Raw genomic sequence first — 13,033 nt, forward strand, 5'->3', positions numbered from 1 at the left:
CTACCACTTGAGCCACAGCACCACTCCTGGCTTTTTTTCTGCTTATGAGGTACTGAGGAATTGAACCCATGGCCTCATGCATGCAAGGCAAGTACTCTACCATTGGGCCACCTTCCCAGCCCCTAGAACATCCTTTTGATTCATTAATTCTTCCAAATGTATGATTGTGTCACTGCTTTCTACAAAGTGGCCTGAAGGCAGAAATATTTAAATAGCAAAAACAAATAGTTAAAAACTATGAATGTGTTCTCCATTAAAAAGTTAATGATGAATGTAATTCAAACTTTTATTTTTTTATTTTTTATTTTTTTTCTGCTTATGTGGTGCTGAGGAATCCAACCCAGGGCCTCATGCATGCAAGGGGTAAGCGCTGTACCACTGAGTCACCTTCTCAGCCCCATGAAATTCAAACTTTTATTAGAAAAGTTAAAATCCAGGGCTGGGAAGGTGGCTCAGTGGTAGAGTGCTTGCCTTGCATGCATGAGGCCCTGGGTTCGATTCCTCAGCACCACATAAGCAGAAAAAACTGGAAGTGGTGCTGTAGCTCAAGTGGTAGAGCACTAGCCTTGAGCTGAAGAGCTGAGGGACAGTGCCCAGGCCCAGAGTTCAGGCACCATGACTGGCAAAAAAAAAAATAAATAAATAAAAAATCCATAAATCGAGGCAGAAAATTTAAACAAAAGGTTCTAATTAAAGAGATTTTTTTTTTAAAGACAGGGAGGACCTGGGGGAAAATAACCATTGATTTCCTGAGTTAATTTTCAAATGCATTATTTATAGTTCTTTTTGTGCTCATCTTTCTCAGACTTGTAAGTTTCCAGGAACACAGAGCTATGCCTGAAGCTACCAGTGCTTAGAGAAAGCAGCTTAGCCATGAATGGAGTTATCATTTTCACTTCCAAATACAGAGTGACAATGGATAAGGTGTAACATGCAGTTTCCGAAGAATCATAGCAAGCAGCATTAACCACAGCACAGCTTTTTTTTGTTGTTGTTGTTTTTGTCAGTCATGATGCTTAAACTCTGGGCCTGTGCGCTGTCCCTGAGCTCTTCAGCTCAAGGCAAGCACTCTACTATTTGAGCCACAGTGCCACTTCTGGTTTTCTGGTGGTTAGCTGGAGACAAGAGTCACAGACTTTCTTGCCCAAGCTGGCTTTGAATGGCGATTTGCCTTGGATCTCAGTTTCCTGAGTAGCTAGGATTACAGGCATGAGCCACCGGTGCCCAGCTCAAAGCTTGTTTTCAAAAGTAATACCAGGAATGTGGCTTAGTGGTAGAGTGCTTGCCTAGCATGCATGAAGCCCTGGGTTTGATTCCTCAGAACCACATAAACAGAAAAAAAGCTGGAAGTGGCGCTGTGGCTCAAGTGGTAGTGTGCTAATCTTGAGCAAAAGAAGCTCAGAGAAAGTGCCCAGGCCTTGAGTTCAAGCCCCAGGACTAGCCAAACAAACAACAAAAAAAAATAGTGGCACCAGTGGCTGTAACCCTAGCTACTCAGGGGGCTGAGAACCAAGGATTGAGCTTGAAGCCAGCCCAAGAGGACCTGAGCGCTTATCTCCAATAAACTTCCAAAAAGTGGGAAGCAGAGCCTTGACTCACTGGTAGAGCACTAGTCTTGAGCACAAAAATCTTAGGAACAGTGCCCAAACCCAGAGATCAAGCCCCAGAACAGCGCATGCATGTGTACATGCACACTCACACATACACACACAAAATAGTAGGGGAGGGAGTTTAGCTTATGATACAGCTGAGCTAGTTGTAGCCTGTTTGAGGATCCAGGTTCAAGCCTCAGCAACACACACACACACACACACACACACACACACACACACACACACACACACACACACACACACACACACACACACACACACACACACACACACACACACACACACACACACACACACGTTATTCTATCACAGGTTCAAGCCTCAGCAACACACACACACACACACACACACACACACACACACACACACACACACACACGTTATTCTATCACAAGAACATTTGTCAAATAAATTCCTTATTACTACAGGCTCCAAGCATGAATAATGAGCTAACCTGAATTGAGTTACTAATACATCAGAACTCAAAAAAAAAAAAAAAAAATCAGCTGGATGCTACTGGCTCATGCCTATACTAGCTACTCAGGAGGCTGAGATCTGAGAGGATCTCAGTTCAAACCTAGCCTGAGCAGGAGAGTCTGTGAGACTATCATCTCCAATTAATCACCAGAAAAACAGATTTGGTTCAAGTGGTAGATCACTAGCCTTGAGCAAGAGTTTAGGGACAGTGCCCAGGCCGAGTTCAGTCCCTATAACCAACAAAAAATAAAATAAAAAACAAAATATCAAGGCTTTTCTGCTCAACTGGGGTATACTGGTATATGTTTATAGCCCTAGCACTGGGATGAGGAACTGAGGCAGGAGGAATGAAGGTTCATGGCCAGCCTAGGATATGTGGCAAGACTGCTTAGACTAGTAGTTTGAGTCAGAAGTAGATTGCTTGCCTAGCTAGCCCAAGACACCGAATTCCAACTTCAGACACACACACACAAAAGTCTTAACAGAACACATCCAAATTTCTTTTTCTCTCCTTTTCATTCTCCTGTTCATTTTCTGAACAGCAAGCCCAATCCAGGCCTTCAGATATGATGATTTACCTGTAGGCTGGGTTAGCAGAATATAACACAGGGATATAGAGCTTAGCTCCAAAACAATACTAACGTCTCCTGCAGGTCATTCTGTCTTCTAGATATGTCAACAAGTTATATTCTTCAAGGATATGGAATAAGCATCAGATCAAGCATTCAATAAATGTATTGACTACCTAATTTGTGCTAAGCATCGTGGAAGGTATTGGGAAGAATCAAGGAAAAGACATTGAGTTAGAAGCGAAGAAATACTAAGAAATGACAAATTACAAAATATAGAACCCATAATGAAATGGACTGGAGATTTTTAGCAAGTGCTTACAAGAACAAACATATCTGCAGGATAGAAAAGCTCAAACATGTCAGAAAAATCACTTGCACTGTAATGGGCCATGATCTCACAAAAGCTAGTATTTGCTTTTTGAATGACAAACATAGTAGTACCTGATATGAAATAGCTTAATCTATAAAAACATACATAATCTACAATGAGTAAATATACACATTTGCACCCAAATATTTTGTAGGCTTAGGAATGATCCTTAGACAAACAGTAGGAAGATCTATGCTGAAGAGCAGGACACTAATATAAAGACTTTAATTAGGGGATTTTTATTACCTTTAGGAATACTAGATCCAGGCTGAAAGCAAAGTGTAATTATAAAGCCCTAAGTTCAAACTCCAGTACCTCCAAAACAAACAAATAAATAAAAATTTAAAAAATAAATTAAGCCAGGTGCTGGTGGTAGCTCATACCTGTAAACCTAGCTACTTAGAGGCTGAGATCTGAGGATTGAGGTTCAAAGCCAGCCTGGGCAGGAAAGTCCATGAGACTCTTATCTCTAATAAACCACCAGAAAAACTGGAAGTGGTTCTGTGGCTCAAGTGGTATAGAGCACTAGCCTTGAGCTGAAGAGCTCAGGGACAGCACCCAGGCCCAGAGTTCAAACCCCACAACTGACAAAAAATAAAATAAAAAATAAAATAAAATTAATTTAAAAAAATGCAAGATTCAGCTAGGCATAGTGGTTCAATCCTATAATCTCAGCTATTCAGGAAATGGAGATTATGTTTTGAGGACAATGTGGTGGAAATTTTAGTGAGTCGTTTTCATAACAATCAATAACTCAGACACGATGGTACACATCTATAGTTCTAGCTATGTGGGAGGCCATAAACAGAGGATAAAGGTCTGAGGCCTACCTCAGATCTCAGCCTCCTGAACAGCTAGGATTATAGGCATGAGCCACAGACACCCAGCCTAATGTTGATTTCTTACCTTGATAAAAGTATCATGATAATCTAAAATATCAGGGTGAAACAAACTGGGCATGGGAGTGTGTGGGAACATCCTGTACTATCACTGCACTTTTTCTGTAAACCTAAAATTATTCCAAAATGAGAAGTCTACTAAAAAAAATATGTCATCTGTAAACCAGGTGCTGTGGCTCATACCTTTAATCAGGAGGCTGAGTCTGAGGATTAAGATTTGAAGCCAGTGCAGGCAGAAAAGTCTGTGAGACTCTTATTCCCATAAAAAGGTAGAAGTAGAGATGTGGCTCAAATGGTAGAGCACACAATGATCAAAAAAACCCAAAAAGGCCTAGTACTGGTGGCTCATGCCTGTAATCCTAGCTACTCAGGAGGTTGAGCTCTGAGAATTGCGATTCAAAGCAGCCTGGGCAAGAAAGTTCCTAAGACTCTTCTCTCCAATCAACCACTAAAAAAACAGAAGTGGAGCTGTGGCTCAAAGTGGTAGAGTGCTAGCCTTGAGCAAAAAGCAAAAATTAAGTGTGAGGCTCAGTTCAAGCCTTAGTACCAGGAAAGAAAGAAAGTCATGGGGATAGCAGGAGGTAAATAATACCTTTTTCTTAGAATTAAGAAATTCACTGGCATGTCAATTAAGACTCACATTAAGGTAAGGAAAAAAAAAAAGCTCAAAATATGAGTTGGTATTAAATTGATGTTCAAAATATTTCAGAAATGAAGCTACAAAGCAACATTTGTTTGTTTTACAAAGAAACACTTTAATCTATAAATCTTTAGGGAAAAAAATCAACACACAATGTATACCAAAGATGAGCTAGATTTAGACAGCTATTCAGAGCCAAACAGTACATTTTATATCTGTGTGTTAGCACTGAAAGTCCAGTCTGTTTTAGGAATTAAGACTCTAAAAGCACCCCAAAGAGAGCTGTACTGTGGACAGGCATCTTCATTAGCCTCCAGATGAACTAAATGAAGATGCAGTTACAAAGAAATCATTTAAACAAATACATTTTGACATACTGCCATAGCAACAGAGTCCTTAGCTTTTCATGCATGAGTTACTGTTTTTCTACACATAAAAATATTTCAAGGCACCTGTGGGGACCAAGACCACAGTTCTAGATAATAAACAGACCAAAGTTCCTACAAAGACTCAAAGGTAGGACTTGGAGCTCCTAGTGGACAGTGGAAGTGCTGAAGAAGGAACTTTAACCCTAAGATAGTCAGGTAGGGATCACTGAAAGGGTTGTGAGGAGCACTTTGCCTGTTTCTAAGCACCCAGCTCCCCCTGGGAGGTCCCCTACCTGGTATGCTATTTCTCTAACTGAAAACTCAAAGTGCAGTTGTTGAAGTAGAAGATATCTTTCTATAAATCCAAAAGTAGGTCAATTTCATCTTTGTGGTAGACCACTAGTGCTATAAGGAATATGTATGTCCTACTGTTTAATTTTCTAATGGCTTTGTGAATCTACTAGATTCTATGTCTACTATTAATATCCCTATTACACCCAGTGTCTTATGTTGTCTGTCTCTCCTATGAGCTCCACACAGCATCTCTGCCTTATAGGTGCTTTGGCAATGACAGGAAGGTCTTGAGGTCCTGTGAATGGTACATGAGTTATAACCAGGCACTAAGACTAAGTCTCTCAAGTTATCCATGGTGTGACTCAGTAAATATGTACTGAGCAAAGATCAGAAAATGTTGGAGGCCAGTTGCTCATGCTTGTAATCCTATCTACTTGGGAGGCTAAGAATGGGAAGTTCAGAGTTCAGATGCTAGCCGGCAGAAAGGTACTATGAGACTCCTTTTCAACCTATGGCTAGGTGCAATGACCTGCTCCTGCCACTCAAAGATGGGTGAGAAGCTGACAATGGGAGAATTTTAGTGTTAGGCTAGACAGGCAGGATGGTCGTGGAGGCTGTCTCCAGAGAGAAGGTAGACTTCCTAGAAATGCCTGGGAAATCTAAAAGTATACAAATCTTGGGTCAGGAGCATGCCCTGGCAGCAAGCAGGACCCTATCCCAAAACTAGTGTACAACAAGGTTAGAGGAATAGTTACCACCTAGCAAGTGGGGGCTAGAGTTCAAATCTCAGTACTTCGAGTCAGAACTAGGTCCTTGTTCTTCAGAAGTAAACAATTAAGGAGAGAAGAATTGTGTTTTGTTTTGTGGTCTTGGGCTTTGAACTCAGGTCCTGGGTTCTGTCCCTGAGCTTCCCTGTGCTCAAGACTCTATCTACCACTTGAGCCATGTTGACACTTCTGGCTTTTTCTGAGTACTTTACTGGAGATAAGAGTATCCCAGACTTCCCTGCCTGGGCTGGCTTTGAACTGCGATCCTCAGCTCTCAGTCTCCTGAGTAGCTAGGATTATAGGTGTGAGCCTCTAGTGCCCAAGAATTGTTTTTAAGATGTTGGCATCTGGCCAATATTACAAACCTTTTCCTGATATGTTTTGTTCTGGTCCACAATAGTTAGCTAGGAGGGAAGTGGAGCTGGCAGGAAGTTGCTGGCTCTTGTGCTGCTGTAGCACAGCTTCTAGATGGGCCATTTCCTGCTGGATCTTTTTCAGGTTATCTTTCATAATATGCTTCTGCTGCAAAAACAAGAAAGAACACCAAGGAAGTTATATGCTTTGAGAAACTTGCCATATAGTGAAAATAGGTCATACCAATTAATTTTAACATGGGAAATAAAATCATCTAGTATGGAATTATGAGTTCTGGTTGAATTTCCTTTAATCCAACCATATTCATACAATTAACAGCTGTAAATTATTTCAAAATGATGTTGTGGAAGAAGGGAATACTCTATTCTCCCAAATAGACTTGCTTTATTGTGATATTCTTTTGTAGTTGGTTATTTTCTTATAAAGATGGGGAAGAAAAACAAGATAAAGTACTTGCTAGGCATTGGTGGCAGACACCTGTAATCCCACTCCGGAGACTGAGATTTGAGGTTTGTGGTTTGAAGCTAGCCAGGGAAGAAAAGTCTGTGAGACTCTTATCTCTAATTGACCAACAAAAGCTGAAAGTGAAGGTGTAGTGCAAGTGGAAGAGCACCAGCCTTGAGCAAAAAAGTTAAGTAAGAAGTTGAAAGCCAGGCGCCAGTGGCTCATGCCTGTGATCCTAGCTATTGAGGAGGCTGAGATCTGAAAATCTTGGTTCAAAGCCAGCCCAGGGCAGGAAAAGTACATGAGACCTTTTTTTTGTCGGTTGCGGGTCTTGAACTCTGGTACTGCGCGCTATCCCTGAGCTCTTCAGCTCAAGGCTAGTGCTCTACCACTTGAGCCACAGCACCACTTCCAGTTTTCTGGTGGTTAATTGGAGATAACAGTCTCATGGACGGGGCTAGGAAGGTGGCTCAGTGGTAGAATGCTTGCTTTGCATGCATGAGGCCCTGGGTTTGATTCCTCATCACCACATAAGCAAAAAGAAAAAAAAAAGCCGGAAGTGGCGCTGTGGCTCAAGTGGTAGAGCGCTAGCCTTGAGCTGAAGAGCTAAGGGACAGCGCCCAGGCCCAGAGTTCAGGCCCACTACCGGACTCCCCCAAAAAAAGAGTCTCACGGACTTTCTTGCTTGGGTTGGCTTTGAACTGTGATCCTCAGATCTCAGCCTCCTGAGTATCTAGGATTACAGGCATGAGCCACAGGCACCTGGCTTCCATGAGACTCTTATCTCCAACTAACCAACAGAAAACCAGAAGTGGCGCTGTGGCTCAAGCGCTTGCCTTGAACTGAAGAGCATAGGGACAGCACCTAGGCACAGAGTTTGAGCCCTATAACAGACAAAAAAAAAAAAAAAAAAGAAAAAGAAAAAGAAGTTGAGGGCCTTTCTTCAAGCTCTAGTACTAGCAAAACAAAACACAACAGAATGAACAAACACAATTACCATCTGTTTACTCAGTCTAGTGTCAAAGATTTGATATTGTAGGACTCACAAGACCTTTAGTTTAATCCACTGAAAATACATGATTATTCAATTAGTTAGTCCTATGGCTTGAAGTCATGGCCTAGGCACTGTCCCTGAGATTTTGGATCAAAGCTGGTAATGTACCACTTGAGCTACAGCTCCATTTCTGGCTCTTTGGTAGCTAGCTGGAGATATGAATTTTACAAAGTTTCCTGCCGGAGGTGGCTTCAAACTGTGATCTTTAGATCTCAGCCTCTTGAGTAGTTAGGATTATAGGCAAGAGCCACTGGCACCTGGCTGATTATTCATTTTTGAGATGGAGTTTCACCTCTCTGGCTTAAGTAATACTCCCACCTCAGCCTCCTGAGCAGCAGAAAGTAAATATGAATGCCACTGTGCTCAGCTAAAAAAAAAAAAAAGTGTGTGTGGGTGCCAGTACTGGGGCATGGGACTGGGTGCTCATTGTCCTGTAACTATTTTGTTCAAGGCTGCAGCTCTACCACTTGAGCCACAGCTCTATTCATATCTTATTTTTTTGTGCCATTCCTGGCACTTGAACTCAGGGCCTGAGCACTGTCCTTGAACCTCTTTTGCTCACAGCTTCATTCTCAGAGTTTTAGTGATTAATTGGAGATAAGAAATTCATGGACTTTACTGCCCAAGCTGGCTCTGAACTGTGATTTCCAAATTTCAGCCTCCTGAATAGCCCATGTAATTGTAACCCCTCTGTATGGTATTTTCACAATTACAAACAAATAATAAAAAAGATTGCTGGCGTAAGCCACTGGTGCCCAGTGACTTCCAGCTTTTTGATGGTTAACGGAGATAAGAATTTCTGGGACTTTCCTGCCCAGGCTGGTTTCAAACCATGATCCTTGAGTCTCAGCCTCCTGAGTAGGATTACAGGCATGAGCCACCAATGTTATTTTTAAACCAATGAAATGTTAAAAATTTCTAAACAAAAGAACCCAACAAAACAAAACCTATAGCCAGGCACCAGTGGTTTACACCTATAATCCTACCCACTTTGAAGGCTGAAATCTGAGGATTGAGGCTTGAAGCCAGCCCTGGTAAGAAAAGTCCATGAGACCTTCATCTCCAATTAACCAAGAAGCTAAGTGTGGCTCAACTGGCAATAGAGTGCTAGCCTTTAGCCAAAGAGCTCAAGGACATTACCCAGGCTCTCAGTTCAATACTTACAACTTGCATGCATGTATGTGTGCATGTGCACGCACGTGCACGCATACACGCACGTGCACGCATACATGCAGAAGAAAAAAAGAAAAGAGAAAGCCTGGAGACAGTTACTGTTTCCAATTTCAAGATAATGGGTTCTTTTTGCTTATAGGACTCCTGTAGTTTATCACTCCATTTCAAGAAGCAATATGGTAAGACCAACGTATTTGGTAAGCAAAGAATTTAGGTACACAGTACGTTTTTCAAAATATCCTTTTTTTTTTTTTTGCCACTTTTAGAAGGAATATTGATGTTTCTCTGCAAGCTGGGGCTGGGAGAAAGAAAGGAAACAGACTGTTTTGTCCTCTGTTTTTCTTCTTCTGGTCTTTGAATATGACTTTGCCCTCTACTAAAAAACAAGCCATTCTCTTATTCCTGCTCCACTAGCTTTATAGTTTTCAGGAGGTTCTTTTTTTTAATCACCAGAAAATATATTTCCAGTTTCACAAAGGTTTTTACTGCTACACGGAGACTGCTCTGCTGCCAATGTCTGCAGCAACGCCATTGCCACCACGTGGTACGCGTGAGTACTTACATCACTGATCAAACTGAAGCCAAGGCCCAGCCTCACTAAGACAGGAATGAAATCACCCACAGACATCTGGCCAATGCTTTAGCAGCTAAATTCATTCTGCTACCATTATTCTATCTAACCTCTATGTGGCCATTAAATAGACCAGAAAATAAAAAAAAAAAAGAGTAGTGAGAGAATTAGAGTTAGATAACTTTTCCTTTAGGTTATCCCATTGGAAATACTTCATAGCGTAGATAAATTCTCTTATAGGCAATTGTCTGAATACATTAGGGAGAACAAAAGCAAGCAAGTCTTAATTCTAGTTGTGAAATGTCTCTTTGAGCTCTACTTTTTTATCGCCATAGTGCTACTCTGATGTGTACTGCTAACACAGCCGCACTGATGCACGTTTCCTGAAAACCATGTTTTTTCATAGGTTAATGCTTTCTGAACATTATAAAATTGTTATTACTACTGCCCTCAAGACAAAATCCAAATTCCTAAGCATGCAAAGAGGCCTTTCATACCCTGATCTTCTCCTCAGCATTCCCTACCTGCCCCCTTTTCCAGTGACACACAAAAAAACTTTGTTTCTAGGGTATTCCATGCCTCTGAGTTTTCACCTTATTTGCTTCTCTTTTCCCATTTGGAAAAATTCTTGTTAACTCCAAAAACCCAGCTCAAAAGTATCCTTTGGAAGTCTTTATATGTAACTTATCTATCAGGAACAGAGAATTCCTGATTATTTGGATCATACTGTGAACCCATTAGTACATATTCAAACTGATGTGTAACTTCCTTGATGAGAGGAATCTTCTCCTGACCATTTTAAATACATATATTTAAATTTCTTTATCTAGAGAAATGTATGTATGTGTGCACGTATATGTCTCACTATATAACCCAGGTTGGCCTTAAACTCAGATCCTCCTGCTTCAGCATCCTGTGCTGGGATTTTAGAAGGCTGGCAAAACCACACCAGACTTCTTGTCACTTTTGTCTTTCCAATGCCTACTCAGTATTCATTAGTGCAGAAATCAATGAATGAATATAATTAAGCAGTCATTGGTTTAAAAAGTTATTAACACTAGCAAATTAGGCATTCTCTATCCTCTGTATACTTTTTAGTTCTGTGTAAACAAAGAGGAAAGATCCCACTTCTATCATTTTTGTTGTGTGTGCTACTTCTGATTTTAAGTTATTTTGTTTTCAGTGATTCTTAATAAAACACTCTGCAAAATGAATCCTGAACAAACAGACATGGATCTCTGGGAATAAGATCAGGGATATTAAAAAAACAAAGAAGCAGTTTATTGAATGTCAAATATAATACAATATGGTGAAGGCAGATGGAATTTTAAAACTTGGAGGGAGGAAGGGTGAACACATGCAATCATGCTATTCAGTATATCCAATGTGGGAAATGACCTATGTAACTCATGGGCAGGGATGGGAGGGGGAATCTGAGGCAAAGTAGGGGAAGAAGTAACATTGTCCAAAACAAGAAATGTGCTCATTGTCTGACTTATAAAACGATAGCCTCGGGAAGGTGGCTCAGTGGTAGAGTGCTTGCCTTGTGTGCATGAGGCCCTGGGTTCGATTCCTCAGCACCACATAAGCAGAAAAAAAAAAGCTGGAAGTGATGCTATGGCTCAAGTGGTAGTGCGCTAGCCTTGAGCTGAAGAGCTGAGGGACAGCGCCCAGGCCCAGAGTTCAGGCCCCACGACCGGACCCCCCCAAAAAAAAACAAAACATAAAACAATAGCCCCTTTGTATAATACATTAATACTACTACTAATAAAATTATTTAACAAAACAAAACACTGGAGGGTGGGGAATGTGGCTTAGTGGTAAAGTACTAGCCTAGTATGCATGAAGCCCTGGGTTCGATTCCTCAGTACCACATACACAGAAAAGCTAGAACTAGTGGCTCATGTTGTAGAGTACTAGCCTTGAGCAAAAGAAGCTCAGGGACAGTTCTTAGGTCCAGAGTTCAAGCTCCAGGACTGGCAAAAACAAAAACAATAACAACAAAAAAACCCACTGGAACTTAAAACTTTAAAGCACAAGGGACAAAATCAACTGACAGGCCTCATGTCCATATCTACAAAAGAGTGGAGGAAGCCGGGTGCTGGTGGCTCACGCCTGTAATCCTAGCTACTCAGGAGGCTGAGATCTGAGGACTGAACTGTAATCCTAGCTACTCAGGAGGCTGAGATCTGAGGATAGCGGTTCAAAGCCAACCCGGGCAAGAAAGTCTGTGAGACTCTTACCTCCAATAAACCACTAGAAAACCGGAAGTGGCGCTGTGGTCCAAGTGGTAGAGCGCTTGCCTTGAGCTGAAGAGCGCAGAGAGAGCACCTAAGTCCAGAGTTCAAGCCCCATGACTAACCAAAAAAAGAAAGAAAGAAAGAAAGAAAAGAGCAGAGGAATTGTAGAAAGAGAAAAGATCTCCTAAAGCCTTTTCACCAATTTAGTCACCATGGCACTTCTGCAGAGGTGGAAAACAGGTGACAAACCAGGAACAGAATGGACAGTCAACTCAAAGTTTTTTTTTTTTTTTCTAACTCCAATGAACTTCGGGCCTAGAGGTCTTTATTCTGTATGGAGAATGGACAACAGAAGATACAACCTCCCTGTAGTTCTTGCAATAGTACCTAGATTTATAAGATTTTGTAACTAGATACTACCCAGTGTTGGCAAAGCTAAAAGAAAATAGAAACTCAAATCACAGGGGCTGAAGAAGCACAAAACTGTTTAATCTCCTTCTCCTCCTTCTCCCTTCTCTTCTTCCTCCCTTCTTCTCCTCCCTTTTCCTTCTTCTTTTTTTATAGTACTGGAGTTTGAAGTCAAAGACTCACCTTGTGTACCCTACCACTGGAGTCATGCTTCAACTTTTTAAGCTATTTTTCAGATAGTCTAGAGTTCTTTGCTTGGGACCAGCATGGACTGAAATCTCCTACTTAGGCCTCCCATGTAGCTGGGATACCAGATATTAAGATAATGGCTGTCTAAATTTGTTGTCTAGGCTGACCTCCAACCACAATCTTCCCAATCCACCACTTACGTTACTGGGATTCTAGTCATGAGTTATTTTGTCATAATTGGTTAAATCTTTCTTTGTTAAGATTTTTTTTTTTTAAAGCTGGGCACCAGTGGCTCACGCATGTAATCCTAGCTACTCTGGAGGCTGAGATCTGGGGATCACTATTCAACACCAGCCCAAGCAGAAAAGTTCCTGAGACTCTTATCTCAAATTAACTACCAAAAGGCCAGAAGTGGAGCTGTGGCTCAAGTGGTGGCAGAACCCTAGCCTTGAGCAAAAAAGGTCAGTGACAGCATCCAGGTGCTGAGTTTAAGCCCTAGTACCACAAAAACAAAAACAAAAGAAGCTGAAACAAGACTGAATTTTGGTAGCTCATAGGCTCATTTTGGTAGCACATATG

The 13,033-nt window shown here is 41.4% G+C and overlaps 1 protein-coding gene across 6 annotated transcripts in view; it reads right to left on the minus strand.

Moving 5' to 3' along the window:
* Brca1 (BRCA1 DNA repair associated) overlaps positions 1-13,033 on the minus strand; it is an 84,045-nt gene that overhangs the window by 35,460 nt on the left and 35,552 nt on the right. For all 6 annotated transcript variants that reach the window (XM_070027785.1, XM_070027788.1, XM_070027786.1 and 3 more), the window contains exon 12: positions 6,366-6,522. In XM_070027785.1, the coding sequence (XP_069883886.1) occupies positions 6,366-6,522 (157 nt within the window). The remainder of the gene's footprint in view (positions 1-6,365; positions 6,523-13,033) is intronic.

This window comes from Dipodomys merriami, unplaced genomic scaffold, assembly GCF_024711535.1.
Source record: "Dipodomys merriami isolate MVZ:Mamm:240054 unplaced genomic scaffold, mDipMer1.0.p SCAF_19, whole genome shotgun sequence".
NCBI lineage: Eukaryota > Metazoa > Chordata > Mammalia > Rodentia > Heteromyidae > Dipodomys > Dipodomys merriami.